Genomic DNA, 19,739 nt, shown 5'->3' on the forward strand with positions numbered 1-19,739 from the left:
CCTCATGCTCTTCCAAAAAATTAAAGAGGAGGAAACACTTCCTAATTCATTCTATAAAGCCAATATTACTTTGATACCAAAGCCAGGCAAAGTTATCACAAGAAAAGAAAAATTATAGACCAATATCCCTTATGAATATAGATGTAAAAATTTTCAACAAAATACAAATTGAATTTAACAGCATATCAAAAGGATTATTCACCATGACCAAGAAGGATTTATTCCAGGAATGCAAGTGTGGTTCAACATAATAAAATAAATTATTCTGCATCACATTAATAAAATGAAGAGAAAATAACACTTGATCATCAAAATTGACACAGAAAAGATTTGACAAAATCCAACACCCTTTTATGGTAAAAAAAAAAAAAAAAAAAAAAAGCATTCAATATAGTAAAAATGGAGCAATACCTCAATATGGCAAAAAAGTGTTTGTGAAAAACCCACAGATAACATTCTCAGTGGGTAAAAGACTGAAAGCTTTTCCCCTAAGATCAGGAACAAGACAAGGATGCCTGCCTGTTCTCACAACAGCAATTGAACAATGTACTGCAAGTTCTAATCAGAGAAGTTAGACAAGAAAAAGAAGAGTCACCCAAATTGGAAAGAAAAAATAAAACTACCTATTTGCAGATTACATGATTTTACATATAGGAACTTCTAAAAAATTCCACAGAAAACTATAAGAGTTAATTAACAAACTGAACAAAGTTGCAGGATACAAGATCAGTACACAAAAACTAGTTGTATTTCCATACACAAGCAATGAATAATATGAAAAGGAAATTAGGAAAGCAATTTTATTTCTAATAGCGATTAAAAGAATTAAATACTGCTATGTTTTGAATGTGCCCCCCCAAAACTCATGTGTCAGAAACATAATCCCCAGTGCAGCAATGTTGAGGGGTAAGAACTTCATGACTGGATTAATTCTGTTACCATGGGAGTGGTTTCCTCATAAAAGGATGAGTTCAGCCCCTTTCCTTCTCTCTCTCTCTCTCTCACCCATATGAGGCTTCTGTCACCAGATGACAGCTCCTCAATCTTGGACTTCACAGCCTCTAGACTGTGAGAAATAGACTTCTTGAAAAATTAGCCAGTTTTGGCTGGGTGCAGTGGCTCATACCTGTAATCGCAGCACTTTGGGAGCCCAATGCAAAAGGCTTGCTTGAGCCTAGGAGTTTGAGACCAGCCTAGGTAACATAGTGAGACCTTGTCTCTACAAAAATTTTTTTAAAGCTTAGCCAGGTGTGATGGCGAATGCCTGTAGTCCCAGCTACTTGGGAGACTGAGGCAGAAGGATTCCCCTGCACCAAGGAGGTCAAGGCTGTGATGAGCTGTGACTGTGCCACTGCACTCCAGCCTGGGCATCGCCTGGGCATCAGAGCAAGACTCCCAACTCAAAAAAATTACCTAGTCTCTGATATTTTGTTACAGCAGCACACAACAGACTAAGACAAATACTTAGGGATAAATTTAACTTAGGAGGTAAGAGATTTGTACATTGAAGACTATATTATTGCTGATAGCAATTAAAGAAGATATAAATGCATGGAAAGATATCCTGCGTTCATGGGTTGGAAGACTGTATTGTTAATTTGTTGATACTACCTGAGGTGATTAATAGAAACAATACTATTTCTATCAAAATCTCAACTGCATTTTTTTACAGAAATAGAAAAAAAAATTCTAAAATTCATATGAGATTGCAATAGACCCCAAATAGCCAAAACAATCTTGAAAAGGAACACAGTTGGAAGACTCACACTTTCTTGCTTCAAAACTTACTACAAAGCTACAGTAGTTAAAACAGTATGATATTAACAGAGGACAGACATACAGACCAACTGACTAAAGAGCCCAGAAATATACCCTTCAAATAAATGATCAACTGATTTCTGAAAAGGGTGGCCATTCAACGAAGAAGGGACAGTCTTCAACAAATAGTGCTGGGAAAACTGGATAACCACAAGCAAAAGAATAAATTTGGACCCTTATCTGATACTATATATTTTCACAAGCAAAAACAAGAAAAAAAATAAGTAAATACATTGGACTTCATCAAAATTAAAAACTTCTGTGCTTCAAAGATTACTGTCAAGAAAGTGAAAAGACAATCTACTGAATGGGAGAAAATATTTGCAAATCATATATAAAGGGATTAATATCCAGAATACATAAAAAACTCTGAAACTCAACAATTAACAACCTGATTAAAAAACAGGCAAGGGACTTTAATAGACATTTCTCCAAAGATATATAAATGGCCAATAAGCACATTAAAAGATGCTCAACATCATTTATGATTAGGGAAATGCAAATCAAAACCACAACGAAGCCGGGCTCGGTGGCTCAGCCTGTAATCCTGCGCCTTTGGGAGGCTGAGGTGAGTGGATTGCCTGAGCCTGCGGGTTCGAGACCCGCCTGGGCAGCAAGACCTCATCTCTACAATAAATCAAAAAATCAGCCAGGCGTGGTAGTGCAAGCCTGTAATTCCGGCTACTCGGAAGGCTGAGGCGGAAGGATCGCCGGAGCCCAGCAGGTCGAGGCTGCGGTGGCCGGGAGCGGCCACTGCACTCCAGTCTGGGCGACAGAGTGAGACTCCAACTCAAAAAAACCACAACGAGATATTACTTCATACCTCCCAGAATGGGTATAATTTAAAAAAATTTAAAACTCAGAAAATAACAAGTGTTGGGAGGCTACGGAGAAACTGGAATCCTGTGCATTGCTGGTGGAGATGCAAAATGGTACAGCTACAGCTGCTATGGAAAACCATTTGGTGGTTCCTCAAAGGTTAAATACAGAACTATTAAATGATTCAACAATTCCATTCCTAGGTATATATCCTAGCACTGAAGGAGGGACATGAATAGATACTTGTATACCAATGTTCACAGCAAGATTATTCACAATAGCCAAAAGGTGGAAACAATCCTAGTGTAACTGACAGATGAATGGATAAACAAAATATGGTATATGAATACAACGGAATTTTACTCAGCCTTAAATAGGAAATTCTGATTCATGCTATAACATGGATAAACCTTGAAAATATTATGTTAAGTGAAGTGAACCAGGTAGAGAAGGGCAAATATTATATGATTCCTTTTATATGAGGTACCTAGAATAGGTAAATTCACAGAGACAGAAAGTAGAAGAGAGGTTGCCAGAGGCTGGGAGGAATGGGAAAGAGGATGTTATTTTTCAATGGCTACAGAATTTTTATTGGGGACGTTGAAAAAGTTTTGAGTATAGACAGTGATAGTGGTTACATACATTGTGAATGTATTTAATGCCACTGAATTGTACACTTATAGTTAAAATGATAAATATTATGTATATGTTATGACAATTAAAACTTTCAAAGTCATGACCAACTCCCAGCCCTACCTGATGAGTAGAGCTTAGCCGGGTGAAAGGAAGAGGGAGAGTAATCTCCACAGGGGAAACTTTTTAATCTCACAATACTAGTAAGTGATGGCTGCAGGATATTAATTTGTCAGTACTACCTGAAGTGTCCTATAGGACAGTTCTGCCTCCTCAGGGCCCGGTTTGTTATGGACAACTGCTGCCTTCCCTGGGACAGAGTGACATGTAGATGTCCTGCAGCTCAGGAGTGGGCCACTATCTCCTCAGGTGCCTAAAGATGTTTTCCACTCCTTCCCCATGAAACACACACCCCTGGCTCACCTTGGTGGCTTGAGAAGCAATGAGTTCTTGTTTGAGCTCTTCTAGGGCCTCCTGGTTCCGGCCACAGAGCACCAGCTTAGCACCGGTAGCGTAGAAGACTTTTGCACATTCTAAGGAAAAAGAAAAGAACCTTAACAGCTGAGGAAACCCAATGCCATTCTTCCCCAGTGCAGCTCAGTTCATATTCACCCAATGTTGTCTGTTTGTTTCTTCACACCCTCAACATGTATATGTTGACCTCTCCTATGGCCCAGCATGGAGCTAGGAGTTAGGGCCCAATCCAGCACTCATGTTCAGTGCTGCAGACATCCACAGGGCAAGAGAAAGGTGGGGAAAGGTAGACAGTTTTAAATATTATGCTTGAAACTTTCACAATGTGCTTTTTTAACCCTGATCAACCCTGTGAGCACCATTCCCATTTTCACAGCTGAGGAGGCTCAGCAAAGTCAAGCAGGAGGGCCAGCTACTAGTATACCACGGTCTGCCAAGGCTGTGTTCTGGCACTACCCACGCACAGATCTACTAGGAGTACTTACATGGTTCTGTGGGAAAACAGGGCACAGAGGACTCTGGGTGGGGAGACCTTCCCCAGGAGTCCTAAAATCTGATGGGCTGTTTCCCAAAGAAGGGGTTGAGGCAGAGGGAGTGAGTGCCTGAGGGGTCATGGACAGATGAAACTAGGACACAAAGTGGAGGGCCTTACAGCCTCATTGAGCTGCAGTAGGGGTTCTGGCAGCAAAATGCCATGGCTAGAGCTGAGTTTATGCACACTAGTGGAGTACCTACAACAGCAAAGGGATTTTTTTTTGAGTTGGAGTCTCACTCTGTCGCCCAGGCCAGAGTGCAGTGGCACACTCCCAGCCACCGCAGCCTCGACCTGTTGGGCTCCAGTGATCCTTCCGCCTCAGCCTTACAAGTAGCCAGAACTATAGGCGCATGCTACCACACCTGGCTAATTTTTGATTTATTATAGAGACAAGGTCTCGCCAGGTTGCCCAGGCAGGTCTTGAACCCATGGGCTCAGGCAATCCACTTGCCTTGGCCTCCCAAAGTGCTGGGATTACAGGCTGAGCCACTGAGCCTGGCCAGCAAAGGATTATTAAGGATGCCTACATTTTAAAAGACTCACTCCTGCTGGGTAGTAGGGAGAGGGACTGGATAAGACCACATGCCACTGAGCCCACTACAATATTCCAGGGGACAACTGATGAGGAATTCAACTGGGACCATGACAGGGAAGTCCAGAGCTCATCAGACACCTCTACTACTCAATATCCTTTTGGTGGCAAGAAACAAACTCAACTCACATTGGGGCAAAACAAAAGGAGAATTTATCAAAGAGGAAACTCAAGAATGAAGAGAAGAGCTGAATAGCCAAGACTTGTGAAAGTCCAAAGTGGTGGCTACCCAGGGCCCTCTCACATGCTGGCAGGCCTTTCTCTGCATCCTGCCCTGGCCAGCTTCTCAGTGAGATGAGAACTGTAGGCAGTTGTAGGCTCACTCCCCTGCCACCCAGGGATGAGTCTGTCTCGCCTCTTCCTAGATTTAGTGTCAAAATCCCAGGGAATGCTGTGATCAGCCTTGGGTGGGGGGCACAGCCAGAGTCACATTTAATTTCCCTGTGGCTAAGGAGGAAGGGGAGGGGCAGACAAAACACCACCTGAAGGCAGGAGGTGAAACCATCAAAACTTGGAGGTGGAGTTGGGGTCTAACCTGTGGGTAGAGAAAGGAAGAAGAGAGTGATGTGAGGGGAGAGAGGAGGCAGAGGATAATGGAGGAGAGGAGGCAGAGAGCAGCAGAGGGTGATGGGAGAGGAAGGAGGTAGAGGGGATGGGGGAGAGAGAAGGCAGAAGATAATGGAGGAGCGGAGGCAGAGGGTGACAGGGAAGAGGAGGCAGAGGGCAGCAGAGGGTGACGGGAGAGGAAGGAGGTAGAGGGTGAGAAGAGACAGGAGGCAGAGGATGATGAAGGAGAGGAGGCAGAGGGTGAATTTTCTTGCATCTTGCCAAGCCTCCCTCCCAACATGTCCTTCTTAAATATTCAGTGCCCTCATAATTCACACCTTATGAAAGGCAGTACAGCCCAGTGGTCAAGAGTATGCACTTGAGCTAAACTTCCTGTGTGCAGCCCCAGCTTCTGGCACTTACTAGTTCTGTGCTCTCCAGTAAGTTAGAACCTCTTTGTTTCTCACTTTCCTCTTATTCAAAATGCAGACAAAAATAGTGCCTAATTCAGGGTCACAATGGGATTGAATAAGCTAAAGTCAGCAATCACTTACTAAGTGCTTGATAGATAAGAGGCACTACAGAAGTGTTGAATATTTTTCTTTATTTCTAAACTGCCTTTTAAAAATGTTCTACAGCATGACTGATGGTGAAAAGTGTGGGTTTAAAGAAGCACTGTCTGTCTTTACCTGAGGTCTAGTCTCCCTCAAATGCTCATGAGCAGATCTGTACAGGATACCTGGGCCCCTGCTGACCTTGACACAACAGGGAGCCTCCCACAAGGTCTAAGACAGAACCTTAGAGTCCCAGGTGGTCAAGTGGCATCCCAGTCCCTGAAGCCCCTGGCTCATGGAAGGACTCAGTGAGGGGCTGAGGGATCAGGGCTGTCACTTCATCGGCTGGGAGGAAAAAAAGTCAGAAAGGTCAGGCAGTATGTAATCGTCTGAACAGCCCTTCCCTCAGAGAAGTATCACACTTCCTTACAATGAGAAGGGTGCAAAACAGAAACTCAGTGTCCTTCAGTGCTAGCAGTCCTGGGTGTGCAAGAGAGAAGGTTCTTTGACTACTGTCTCATGGCACAACGCCCTCTCTGTACTCTACAGCACCTCATTTAGCTCCTTGTACAGCTTTTACTTGTCATGCCCATGCACTTCTCTGCATACCCTCAGACGGAGTTTTATAGAAAGGTGGCTCAGCCCGTAATCCCATGCCTTTGGGAGGCTGAGGTGAGTGGATTGCCTGAGCCCGCGGATTCGAGACCCGCCTGGGCAACTTGGCGAGACCTCATGTCTACAATAAATAAAAAATGAAGCAGGCGTGGTAGCACACACCTGTAGTTCCGGCTACTTGGAAGGCTAAGGCAGAAGGATCACTGGAGCCCAGCAGGTCGAGGCTGCGGTAGCTGGGAGCAGCCACTGCACTCCAGTCTGGGCGACAGAGTGAGACTCCAACCCAAAAAAGAAAAAAAAGAAAGTGGTGCTAAGACTAAGTCAGCGCATGTTCACGTGTGGTGCACCATTTTCTCTGAAGGAGATTTGATTGATTTGTCCACTGGCTCATCCTGACAAGGCAGCAGCCCAGAGACAGCCACAGCCACTGTTTCTGCTGCTGAGTGGTGTGGCCCAGTCCCAGGGCACCAGCCCCGCCTGTCCTGGTGCGCCTTATCAGAGCAGCAAAGGCACCAAAGGAATGAGGGAGGTGGGAGCTGCACTCCAAGCCAGATGCCAGCATTCCTGAGGCTAGAACGGCTCATCCGGTTTACTAAATCATTCCCAAGGATTAGGAGCCCTGGGCCCCGCTGACTTCCTCACCCCATTTTGTCTCATCCTGACCAACATATAGGACATTTTGTAAGGTGCCACCAAAGGATATAGACATAAAACCAAAGGTGGGAATCGTGCTGGTATATAGACAGCTTCTGGAAAATGAATGCCTGAGTTCTGCTTCAGCTTTGCTTCCTAGCAAAGCTAAAAAGGGAGGAAATTAAAATTTGTATAGGGAGTGACAGAAATGAAAACAACAGATTGGAAAATTCCATTTTCATTTCTTGAAAAAGCTGACACTGGGAAGCAGGAGGGTCAAGGGAAAAAAGAAAACAGTGCCAAGGTATTTAGGGCTGCAGACCATTAATCTCCAGTGCTCCTGGCACACCTAGGCTGTAAGTCAAGAGAGCTGTGCACGACCATGTGGCTCAGGCTGGCTGAAGCAGGCACCCAGAAATCCTATTCCTTTAGTCTGTGGTCCTACTATTTACAAGGACAAGCTCATGAAGCTTTAATACACAAAATAGAGAAGACAGGAGAACTACAGAAAGCTGTCTGAAGACTCATCACATAACCCCAAGCCTTCAGAGCGACTGACATGGCAGGCAGAACCACTGAGGACAGCATGGCTTTTGCCCCTCACAGAAGCTAGGGGACGGCAGCAGTTCCTTAGTGGCACCAGTAGTGGGTGTTTGTACTTGAGAGGGCCAGTTAAGAATCTGTTCCTACTTGATCTGGATGGCGGGATTCCTGTCCTAACACGTCCAATGGGGTAGAATATAAGCAGAGTGACTAAACCACATACTACATATACAGATGTGCTTATCTCAGTGACATTTTCTGTTGCCTTCACAATCTGGTTGTCAGGAGAAGAAACACAGAATAATGAGGAAGGCAGTGTCCTTCTCAAACATCCACGGATGGGACACCTGCAACTCACCATTCTCCCTCAGCCAGCTCTCAAATGCTCTTCAAGGACTTTTAAAAAATACTTCTGAGATCAAGAGAAGTGTCTGTTGACCACCCTATATATAGTAGCTGAGTAAGGTCAGAGGATTGACCGATGGCAAAGGGCCTGGAAGCAGCTGTCTCTTCGAAGGTCTGTATATCCAATGACAGACATGGTGTTCACCCCTGGAGACCTCACATCCACAGTGGCATACAAATGAATCCACACTCCGTAAAGCCTTCTCAGGCTCTCCCTGGCCAACTGCAAGCCACTAACACTACAGACAAGCTCCATCTACTCCTTCGTGTTCATGCAACACCCAACTGCGTATAACTCCCTACACTACCATGCTACTCCCACTTCTGATCCCTGTCTAGAATGTCCTCCCTGCTGACCCACCCCTTCCTTTTACCTGGCCATCTCCTGCCAAAGTGAGCCTTTATGAGTGTGAATTCTGGAGTTGGAGATACGTGGGTTTAAATTTTGGGTCTGCACTTTCTGGCTGGAAGTCCTAGGGCAAATCGTACCTTCTCTAAATCTTAGCTGTGAGAATTCTGTGAGCTAATGCACATAAACATGCTCAGCACAAGCCAGCACGTATAACCACGCCTTCCCTCACCAAGCCTGACTGGGAACGCTCATAACTGAAATGGCAGTATACTGAAACAAGTCCTTGCCTTTCTCCTTGGAACTGTAGACTGTGACCTCCTTGATTGAAGGAGTCCTGTCATTCTGTTTGTTCCAGCATTTGGCCCAGACCCTCACACCTAGCAGGCAGCTCTTGCTATGCTATCACCAACCAAAAGATGCAGCAGTGTATGGGCTGACCACAATTCAGGGATTTCCTCAGCTTTCTTCCATGGAACTCAGCTTGAGTATAGACAGCATGGTATGTACATGTGCTAAGGAAAGAGGGCAAGGAACTCACATGATGTCCCAAAACCAATATGCGTGTATGCAGGGAAGAAGACAAAGCCCTGCAACTCATTTGAGGAATAGGGACTTAGAAGCTCAAGGTGTTCGCTGCCTAGGAGTGGTCCTAGCCTGGGGAACATGGCACAGCTGAGCCATTACTTATCCTGTCTCTGACCCTGCCAAGACTATATCCAGGATACAGAGGCCTGGCCCCAGGGAGGGAAGATGCAGAGAAAGCACACACCAAGGCCATGAACCAGGGGTGCTGGATGAATCCAGGAAAGGTCATTTCATTTGGTCCTCATAGAGGTAAAAACACTCTTTAACTTAGGTGTCCATATTTAAAAATCGGGAGATTTCACATAAAATTCCTACCACAACAAGCAGCTGAGGCTGAGTAGAGCTGCCCCTTCAAGAGGCCATGCAGCCTCCAGGGGACCAGTCTGCTTCACTTGCTTTTGCCTCCCATCCTGATGCTGAGTCAGAGGCCATTTCTCATTGCTTTTAAGCTCCTGCTTTTTCCACCTGGAGAGAGGACAGTGCCATTCAGCCCGCTTCTCTTGTTTGCATTTCCTGCTGCCATGTCAGATACTTGTGCTGGTGGTCATAATACAGCCGAGCCACTCCTCATCCCTGGCTGACTGTCCCCACCCCCAACAGCATCGCTTCAACCCACCTTTCCCCAGTCCTGAGGTGGCGCCTGTAATCACCACCACAGCATTCCGCAGGTAGGCCTTCATGCGCATCCACTGTAGCAGCCGGAAGAGGCCAAAGATGCCTAGGCAGCCAAAGAGCAGGGGCAGGATGGCCGTAGAGGTGATAAAGTCCATGACCTTCACCTTCAGCACACTCTTCCTGGAAGAACCAAAACCAAATGCACTTGTGACAATGCAGAAGAACTCAGGGGATTGCCAAGGCTCTTCCCCTAGTCTGATACAAATCCCAGATCTGTATTCTGCAGACTTCAGCTCTGAGCCCCAGCAAATATCTTTCTAGGCACCACACTCTATGCCAACTACTCAGCATTGTGGAAATTGTTTTCTCTCACTCTGTACTGATGTGAGCAGACAGCAAAGCTACACGCCTCATGATGCTCATCAGAGAACAAGCTGAGATTGTCATTTAGCTTGGAACTCAAGTCACTGGTGAGTGCTACAGGAAGAGATGGCATATCAGTACTCACCTGACTCTCCTTCAGAAACCTGTTTTGACATTACCTCAAGTGATGCCTATTATCATTTTCAATCCCTGAATATTTGTGAAACCAGAAGGGTTTTTTTGTTTGTTTTGTTTGGGTAAAAGAAAAGGACAAAGGAAATCACACTAATTCTTAAACTCTTCAGAGCAAACACTTTGGAGATGGATGTTTCTGGGTGGGGAAGCCCCTAGATGGTATCCATGATGGCCACAGATGGACTGAACACAGACCTCATAGAAACTCAAATTGAATTCAGTGCAGGCAGGCAGAGCGGCCCTGTGTCACGTGTCAGCATAGATAGCAGCCAGTAAGCATGCTGCTGAGCCACGTCCATGACATGTTCTCACCTAGCATTCTCCAGTGAGCCACAGTCAGCCAGATGCAATCAGGAGGCCATGTGAGTGTTTGTGCAACCATGTGTAAGTCAATTCTTAGGAAATATATCCGTTTTCTCCACAACTGCTCTAAATTTCCCCTGAACCTCCCCCATTCCTTGGTACTTATCACCCATGCCCCTGTGCCCAACGCTAGAGCTAAGAGGGGAGACACAGAGTTAAAGGAAGGTCAAGGATGGGCTAGTGAGGAGCTATATCATGGGCTGCCACTGACAGGCAGGCTGGAGTCTATTTGACAGAGTCCCCCACAGTCCACCTCCAGGGCTGTGGCTTTATGAGAACAGTAATCCTTTTCAGGAAGGAAGAGGCTGGAAACCAAGAACAGAGTTCTGGCAAACCAGCCTGAAGCTTTAAACTATTCATCAGTTTGGGAGTAACTATGTAAAACCCTCACCCACCTACTAAATGTCTCATCTCCTCAACACATATATTTTAAAAAATATTTCTGCTTCCTTTCCCAAGACAACATCAACTCTGTGGATGCCAGAGTGGAGACAAGAACACTGCAGACTCCCAATGCACATCCACCTACTAAGTTCCTTCGCTCCTGAAGTTCACACCCAAGCTAAACTGCTTCCTACAAAGGGGTTCCACTCTAACTAGTTTAGTATTTACTTTAAGTTTTCGCCTTGCCTTCCCAAATACACTTAAATTATTGATCACTTAAAAAATAGCCATTCTTGGACTATAAAAATGACTGTTTTCTATCAGCTGACACTTAATCTACTTTTGAAAACTCTTTGGCTACTATCTGCTGAATAGACACAGCTCCACCTCACCCTATGCTGTGCCAGGCCCATGCTGCTTGGACTGGGGGTTAATGTGGCATTTAAAACATCAAGCTGTTCACTCGGGCACTATTAGTACCATCCCCTGCCCCAAAAGGAAGCTCAAGCCAGTATTCCGGCCTACAGGCCATGCTTAGTCCCAAGGAGATGCTAAGACTCAAGAATTCTTTGTCTGACACCTGGGAAGTTGTCAGTAAAGGTTTAGAGCAGGCACCAATGTTCTTTGGTGCTGCCTGGAGTCCTTCACAGGGTCTGCACCCTGAAAATGGAGACGTGGACTCAGTTTCCCAGGAGCAGAAGGGTTAAAAACTGGGGGGCAGGAATGGTTACCACTTTGTTGGTATAGCTTTGCCAGAAAATTATAGCAATTTACAGAAAGCACAGATAGGCCAGAGGTAAGTATAGCTTAGAACTTGCGTGTAATAAACTGGGAAGGGTGAGCAGGTAGTCCGCGTAGATTTCAACTCAGCTGAATGGTTGTTTGGGAAATGCTTTTTTCTCAGTGTAGTGCCAGGTCCTTGTACCAGCAAGGTCTCAGGGTGGGATCACCGGGACTAGAATGGCCCAGGGCCCAGCCACTGCCCAGGATGAGCTGCGAAGTGGGAGAGGGCAGAGGGGCACTGCTCAGGGAAGGACAGCAAGGCTCAGCCCCTGAGGCCAGGCCCCAGAGTTCCACTAAGTCTACTGGGTGGAAACTACTCTGCACATTTCTCCTATGGCCCCTGAAGCCCGAAGCCTGTAGAGTCCACCCTATTCCAAACCTACGACCTGGTGCTGAGCCAGAGCTCCACTGAGGCCAGGGGGACAAGCACCAAGTATGCAGCCTGTCATCTCCCGAAATTCAGAGGTTCCAGAGACCACCTGAAAAACACTAACTGTAACACGATGACAGCAGTGCAGGGGTCATGACCTTCAAGCAGGCCTGGCTGGGGTCACATCATGCCTCCGCCACTTAACAGCCTGGTGAAGAGACCTAACTGCTTTGGGCCTCAGTGTCCTTATCTCTAAGATGAGGGTAAAGAGAACCTACCTCCCAGGTGTGCTCTAAGGTTAGATGAATTAATCAGCATGCACAACCCCTGGCTCAGGGTAAGTGCTCAGGAAACACAACATGCCAGTTAATCATGACCCATGACTAACTCAAAGCTCTGGGCCCAGGAACTCGCTGCCCAGCAATCAGATTTCCAAGGTTTTCTGAAAAAGCCTCTGGTTTATGAACAGTAGTTCTTTCCAAATAAAGGAAACTCATTAAACATGTAGTTTAATGTTTATACCTTTATAAGGCCTTTAGTTTAATCAAATTAACAAATGGGAAAAAAAACTCACAACTTTGTCAGAAGAAGTCAGGATCCCATGTCTCAAGTTTTGTGTCAGAAAATGTGATCATCTAGGCCAGCGAAGCAGGAGGGAAGACAGGTGCTAAAATGTCCCTCAATACCTTTTTCATACCCAGGGAGGAGCAGGATGAAAATAAACCAGCTCAGCACAGCTCCCCAGTGGAAGACGATTAAAGCTCCCAACAAGCTGTACTTTCATGCAACCTAATTAAAACTCAAGCCAGCAATCTATGACATGAAGAAAAGAGAGAAAGCTACACACCGTCTTGTACACTTCTGGGATTCCTTGAGCACCTGATATAACATCACAGGCCAGCCTTGGTCTCCTGGCCCTGGGGACCACTTTGCCTGAGGCACACATAGCACCGGGTTAATGGGATCCATCCTTGGCCCGGGCCGCTTTCTGTGAGGAGAGCGCACATCTGCATTCAGTCTGGCAAGTTGTAGAATCAGAATGCAAAGTAAATTAAAAACCAGTGCTGACTCTCCCCAGCTAACACAGGATGATGATGGTAGGAAAAGATACCCTAGAGCAAGTTATTTATTTGAGAATCAGATTCAATTTCAGCATAACTTTCCTGACCAAGCAAAGCTGTTCATATTGACGATCCTGACTCTTTCCTCCTAACTGTTCTTCCACTCTGTAGAGCCATACCACTGGGCCCAGCCCATGCCCTATGGGGCCTCCTCTGCCCTCAGAGACAGCTGTGCCAACTCTTTCCTGGCTTGCCCTTGGCTATCAGGATGTCATGAGAGCTAGCCACAGACAGCCCCACTGCCTTGCTGTGGTATCTGAGGCCTTCTTCCAGCAAGAGGGACAGCTCCAAAGTGGAAGAAAGGAATCATATCCTAGCTAGACACATTTCCAGATTAGAAAGTCTGTATAAAGCAAGGTCAAAGGCAGGCCTGTTTTCTTTGAAAATAGCATACAAGAAGGACTTTAATATATTTATAAATTATGCATTGTCTATCAAAATGCTTTTTTTTTTTTTTTTGAGTTGGAGTCTCACTCTCACCCAGACTGGAGTGCAGTAGCCGCTCCCGGCCACCGCAACCTCAACCTGCTGGGCTCTGGCAATCCTTCCACCTCAGCCTTCCAAGTAGCTGGAACTACAGACACGTGCTACCACGCCCGGCTAATTTTTTGATTTATTGTAGAGATGAGGTCTCGCCAAGTTGCCCAGGCGGGTCTCGAACCCGCGGGCTCAGGCAATCTACTCACCTCAGTCTCCCAAAGCACGGGATTACAGGCTGAGCCACCAAGCCCAGCTCCAAAATGCTTATTAACTGCTAGTTTCAGATAAAGAGCCAGATCATGGACTAGAAAGACTGATGGTATAAAGAGGAAGTGGGAAAAAAATATATTGTTCATGAGTCCCAGAATTTGGAAACCAACTTGTAGAAGGAATAGAGTTGCCTAGCACCACTATGAGCCAGAGCAGAAAGCAGGACAGGTATGTGGACAGAGAGGGAGGTCAAAAAAGAAAGTAACAACTCCTCAAACAGAAATCACAGAGCACATATCATCTGGAAGTAGAGGACACACCAACACACGGAATGTGTGTATTCACAGTCACACCATGCCGCTAGTCAACGGGCAAGAGACCTGAAGCTTGGTTTTGCACTTAGTGTGCCTCAGAAACTGACATGAGGAAGTTAGAGAGCTCAGGGGTTCACATACTAAAGTTGTCTGCCTGTACTTTCCTATCTCAAAAGATTAATGAGCTCTAGACCTAGGTTAAAAGAGTGCAAAGTTAGGAAAGTCCCTTCAAGGGTGAGTGTTTCTCAGGCCCAGGCAGCCAGAGTTCACTGGTTCTTGCAGCAGCCGGAACTCTGCTGCTCCTTTACTTTCCACAGAACCCCTGAACTCTCTGACTTCCTCACGCCAGTTTATGTGGCTTATCAGCCCTTTAAAAGGTTTCTGGAACCTCAAATTAGAAATGAGACTATCACAAAGAAATCCTCTCTGAGCAGAAATGCCCCCTTTATGCCATCCATTCCATTCCTTGTACTTTGGCCAAAATTCTCCATTGCATTTCACAGATGGAATCTGTTCCTAAGATTCCTTTCTTCTCTTAAGCAATTAAGAAAAAAAAATTGTCAATAAAAATAGGTTGTTGGAATCTACTCAGAAACCATGCATAGAAACTAAACTATTAACAGCCACATCTGAGAATCAAAGGAGAACTCAAAACCCTCCAAAAATTTAAAAAAAAAAACAAAAAGGATGATTTCAGGTCCATAAGAAGGATTAGTCATGAAATAATTTGCTAGGATACACACAAGAAAATCAGGCTAAAGGGCAAAGAGAGTTCCAACTGGAAGCAGGACACTGAAATCATACAGCAAGGAGTGGCTTTTAGTATCACTCAAACAGCTAGGATCCCCTTCCTCCAGACCTATACCTACTCTTTTATTTCATAACTGATGGCCGATTCTAATCAGCAGCTCTATTTAAGGTGACATAAACTGTGGGGCATGCTTATGACCCATATCTAAAAATATATCTGAAAATATATGTCTATTTTCAGAAAGTAAAAGCAGAGTAAGGCTGCTTTTTTTTGGTCTCAAGCATCTGAAAAGCCACAGATAAGGCTGTCTTCGACTGGAAAAAAAGAAAAATATCCTACCTCAGTGGCAGCTACTTTGCCAGTGGCAGGTTCCTGGCGCCAGTGTCTTCTCTGGTCTTTCGACCTGGGCCAGAGGACACCTTCAGGTCAGCAAGCCCTCCCTGGAATGCCGGAACAAGCCACGGACGAGTGGCCTGTGAGGTATATTTTGGGATGCCAGTCTTTGAGCCCCCAGGTTAAAGGAGTGCAGGCTAGCATTAGTAAAAACAGACCCTGAAGGCAGGCTGGAGAATATCTCAGACTAGGCTCCTGAGTGTTCAATCCTGAGAAGAGCAACCACGTTGAAGTGAGCTCTGCTCTCCAGTAAGATGCCAAGCGCACGCTTCCCAGTAATCCCAGCCAGGGAGGGCGGGAGGAGAGGAGCCAAAGTCCAGCCTCAGCCCCTGTAGTGCGACTGCACAGGAGCACAGTGACTGACAACCAGGAGACAGAGCCTGTGCGAGAAGCTGACCATTTATTACTGTCCAAAGTCTTCCTTATCAGTTTGTAAACACAGCACTTACTATGCTACCTAAATACTTTGACACACAAAAAAAACTATTTTTTGTTACTAATGTGCTTTTTAAAATGAATTTAGTATCATTGGAAGATACCAGAATGATGTCACCCTCTTTCCTGGAAAACATACAAGACATACAAGAGGCCTAGGTTCTCCACCCCCACCCCCAACAGAAACTGGACAAGAAACTTGCTGTGGTGGTAAGGAAGAAAAAACACTAAGTCGGCACTGGGGACCTGTGTGCAAGGCCATTCTGCCATGTACTTGCTGTGAGACAAAGGCAAATTCATTCTCTATCCACAACTAAGTGTCCTCATGTCAAAATGGGGATGATTGCTCCAATGAGAAAACACATGGGGAAACACTTTGTAAATGTGAACATCCTCGAAAATGAAATGTGCTATTGAGTCATAAACTGACTGAAAAAAGGCAATTCCCAGAGAGGATTTTAGAAATGTTCTGAGATAAATAGCAGTTGAGCTGGCAGCTTTATGGCTATGTAAGCATGTTCAGTAGAGAGAGTAACCTTACTATTCTGCACCCACACCTGGGATCATCTCAGGTCCTGGATGTTATTTGCTCATCCATTCAGCTACATGTCTTGAGTGCCCTTTGGTATCAGGCACTGGGCTAAGACTGGGGTGGAGAGCAATGAACAAAGGAGACACACTGACTTCCTAGAGTCAGTCTCTATGGGAGACTGACAATACACAAAGAAACACAAAAATTAAATGATTATAGTGACAATTGGATCAAACAACAGAGTGATGGGCTGTCCAAAGTGCAAACCTTGCCTGAGATTTCATTCAAAGTCAAAACAATTCAAACTACTCTACTGGCCAAACAACATATGATGGGCCAGGGCCACTGCTGGTTTGTGACTCTTGAATTTTATAGTATTACCTTAAAAAATTGCAAATAACAACAAGACAAACAAGATACCAATGTAAATAGGAGGTCAGGAGCCCAGTGTGTTTAAAAAGAGCTGCTAGAACATATACCAGAATACCTAATAGGAACTGTACACAGGCATCAGTTTCAGAAACTTCAGAATTAAGCACACTAATTCAAAATATTTGCATTCAAGATAGAGCACAATTACCGACTATATCTGCTACAGTATAGACTCATTCAACAAATATTCGCTAAGCACTACTGTGTGGTAACCCTCCGGGCTCTGGAGTGCAGTGAACAAAACAGGGAATAAATTACCGTCTGTGGAGATGACACAGTAACAAGACAAACAAATAAAATGTGCATTAGTGTATATAACATGCTGAGAGCTGCTAAGAGGAGAGAAAAGCTGGCAGAAGAGGCATGATGGACAGTCAGGTGTTTGCCTAAAACCCTGAAGAAGGTATCCACAGTTGACGGATATAATTTGGATTCAGTCTTTTTCAATTACGTTCCACTCATTTGAAACACTAAGTCATTTATATTTCATCCTTCTTTCAGTCAGACAACAAATATTTGTTGAGGACCCACCAAAGACGTGAGGCTAGGATCACATCAATGAATAAACAAGACCCAGAGCCTAAGACCAGTGTATGGACTAAGTGAAGAGAACTCTCAGTCAACAAACATTAAACTACCATGTGGCAAGGGCTACTAGGAGATGAACCAATGCTATTTGAAGCACATAGCTAATCTGGTCGTTTGTATTGCTTTTCCATCCATTAAAATGCCCTGTAATATTTCATGAAATTTTCTTCATGGCAGGGCATTCAAAGAGAGAAGGAAGGGATCTCCTTATTGACTCTTTACAGCAAGCAGATGCCAAAAGATTTGCAGCAGGAATAGAAACACAACAAAAGCTGATTTTAGTTACTGAAAGGCTTTTTAAAGTGAATTTGATTCACTGAAATATAGTAGAGTGGTCATCAGCACAAAGACTCGTGAAGTCAAATACACAGAATTGACAAAACTTGAGAAATAGCTCCGCAGTGTCCTGACAACTTATCAAAGCCATCTCTTTCTAAGCTAACTCAATATTTAGATTTTTTTTTTTTTTTAATTGAGTTGGAGTCTCACTCTGTCGCCCAGACCGCAGTGCAGTGGCCGCTTCCGGCCACCGCAGCCCTGACCTGCTGGGCTCCGGCGATCCTTCCTCCTCAGCCTTCCAAGTAGCTGGAACTACAGGTGCGCGCTACCACGCCCGGCTAATTTTTTGATTTATTGTAGAGATAAGGTCTCACCAAGTTGCCCAGGTGGGTCTCAAACCCACGGGCTCAGGCAATCCACTCACCTCGGCCTCCCAAAATGCTGGGATTACAGGCTGAGCCACCGAGCCCAGCCTCAATATTTAGATTAAACCTATATTCTAAATGGTACCAAGGATGCACACGAAATATTAAATAATAACTTCAAAAGCTTTCATTACAGAATAGGAATTGCATTCTTTAAATGCAAATACTTTGGTAAATGGAAGGTAGAAGAAAAATTGAGGGATTGGTTCTTGCCTGCTGTCTACCTTGATAATTCCTATTCAACCTTCAAGTACTGGGCACCATCTCCTCTCTGAAACCGTTCAAGCCTCCCAGCAACCCTGACTTTCATATGTGGACAAGGCTAATCACTTCCTTTTCAGTACATTATCTGTGGCTTGTCACAAAGTACCACAATGATTTCCCTATATAGCCGCCTCCCTACCTAGATGGCCATTCTCTGAGAAGAAGATTTGGCCTTTCTCTGCCTCCCAGACCTTCTGTGTGGTGAGAGCACACAAATGTCTGTTGACTGAGACTGAATCACGGAAATAATCTAATCAAATCCCCTTGGATTACAGGAAAAACTAAGGCCCAGATATGTTATTTTATTTGTCTATACTCACTTAGTAATGAACACAAGTCCAAACCTCAAGTCTGTGGAACAAAAGTACTCACAAGCCAATTTTAACTACTTACCAGTTGCCATTAAAAAACAACATTCATGCAGCTTCATTTCAGCAAACGATCACTACAACAAATTAAAGCAAGTCACATCCCAGAACAAAAGTATGTCACCTGCAAGGGATTAAATACTATATGTTGTTTAATTTCAGGTAGTCTCATGGTTGAAATCAGATTATTTTCAATTCTAACAAATTATTGTCTTGGTTACCTCATGGATTCAATCTGTCTTAGTGTGTTTTATCTAGGATAATGGTTCACCCTGAATTCCAAGTTATTTTTAGAACTGAAAAATATTACTGTGAAATTTAAGTAGGAAATGCCCTTTACTTGTAAGCAGTTTTTGAAAGAACGTTTTTATAATGAGTCTACTTAAAAACTGTAATACACTGACTTTAATGCCAGAAAACACACAGGAAGAGAGGGTACAAACAGGAAGGACTGATTAGAAAGGAAAGCATAATGAGCCGAAAGGGATCTGCCACTGCCAACTTCTATGCTTTCATTTAAAAATAGCCTAGCAGGTGTCCTATCACTTTCTTTTACCCGGCATCCTAGCAAATATTTCCCTGAGGACACAGCTGTGTCTCTTCAGGACAGGCCCACAGTAAAAAGTCCAACAATCTACTTCAAACTGGTAGCAGAGTTCCCACTTTTCTTAATAGATAAAATGTTCTCCCTTTATTTACCTTAAGTTAAAAATAATCTTTAATACACTTACCACAGTTCTTGTGAGAGTGTGTAATGACGTAAGGACTATCTTTTTATTATTATTTTTTTAGTTGGAGTCTCACTCCGTTGCCCAGGTTGGAGTGCAGTGGCACACTCACGGCCACCCCAGCGTCTACCTGCTGGGCTCCGGCCATCCTTCCGCCTCAGCCTTCCAAGTAGCTGGAACTACAAGCGCATGCTACCTTGCCCAGCTAATTTTTTATTTATTGTAGAGATGAGGTCTCGCCA

General features: G+C 44.6%; 1 protein-coding gene across 3 annotated transcripts in view; it reads right to left on the reverse strand.

Moving 5' to 3' along the window:
* DHRS7B (dehydrogenase/reductase 7B) overlaps positions 1 to 19,739 on the reverse strand; it is a 33,947-nt gene that overhangs the window by 7,296 nt on the left and 6,912 nt on the right. Inside the window, exons 1-3 of one of the 3 annotated variants that reach the window (XM_008062260.2) lie at positions 15,393 to 15,669; positions 9,721 to 9,899; positions 3,694 to 3,803 (exon numbers count right to left, since the gene is read on the reverse strand). In XM_008062260.2, the coding sequence (XP_008060451.1) occupies positions 3,694 to 3,803; positions 9,721 to 9,874 (264 nt within the window). In that variant the 5' untranslated portion in view covers positions 9,875 to 9,899; positions 15,393 to 15,669. Of the gene's footprint in view, positions 1 to 3,693; positions 3,804 to 9,720; positions 9,902 to 15,392; positions 15,670 to 19,739 lie in introns of those variants that run through there. The other 2 variants (XM_008062261.1, XM_021714584.1) reach the window with 2 other exon arrangements.

Source organism: Carlito syrichta, unplaced genomic scaffold (assembly GCF_000164805.1).
Source record: "Carlito syrichta isolate Samal-C Ts95f unplaced genomic scaffold, Tarsius_syrichta-2.0.1 Scaffold305683, whole genome shotgun sequence".
In the NCBI taxonomy this organism is placed as follows: domain Eukaryota; kingdom Metazoa; phylum Chordata; class Mammalia; order Primates; family Tarsiidae; genus Carlito; species Carlito syrichta.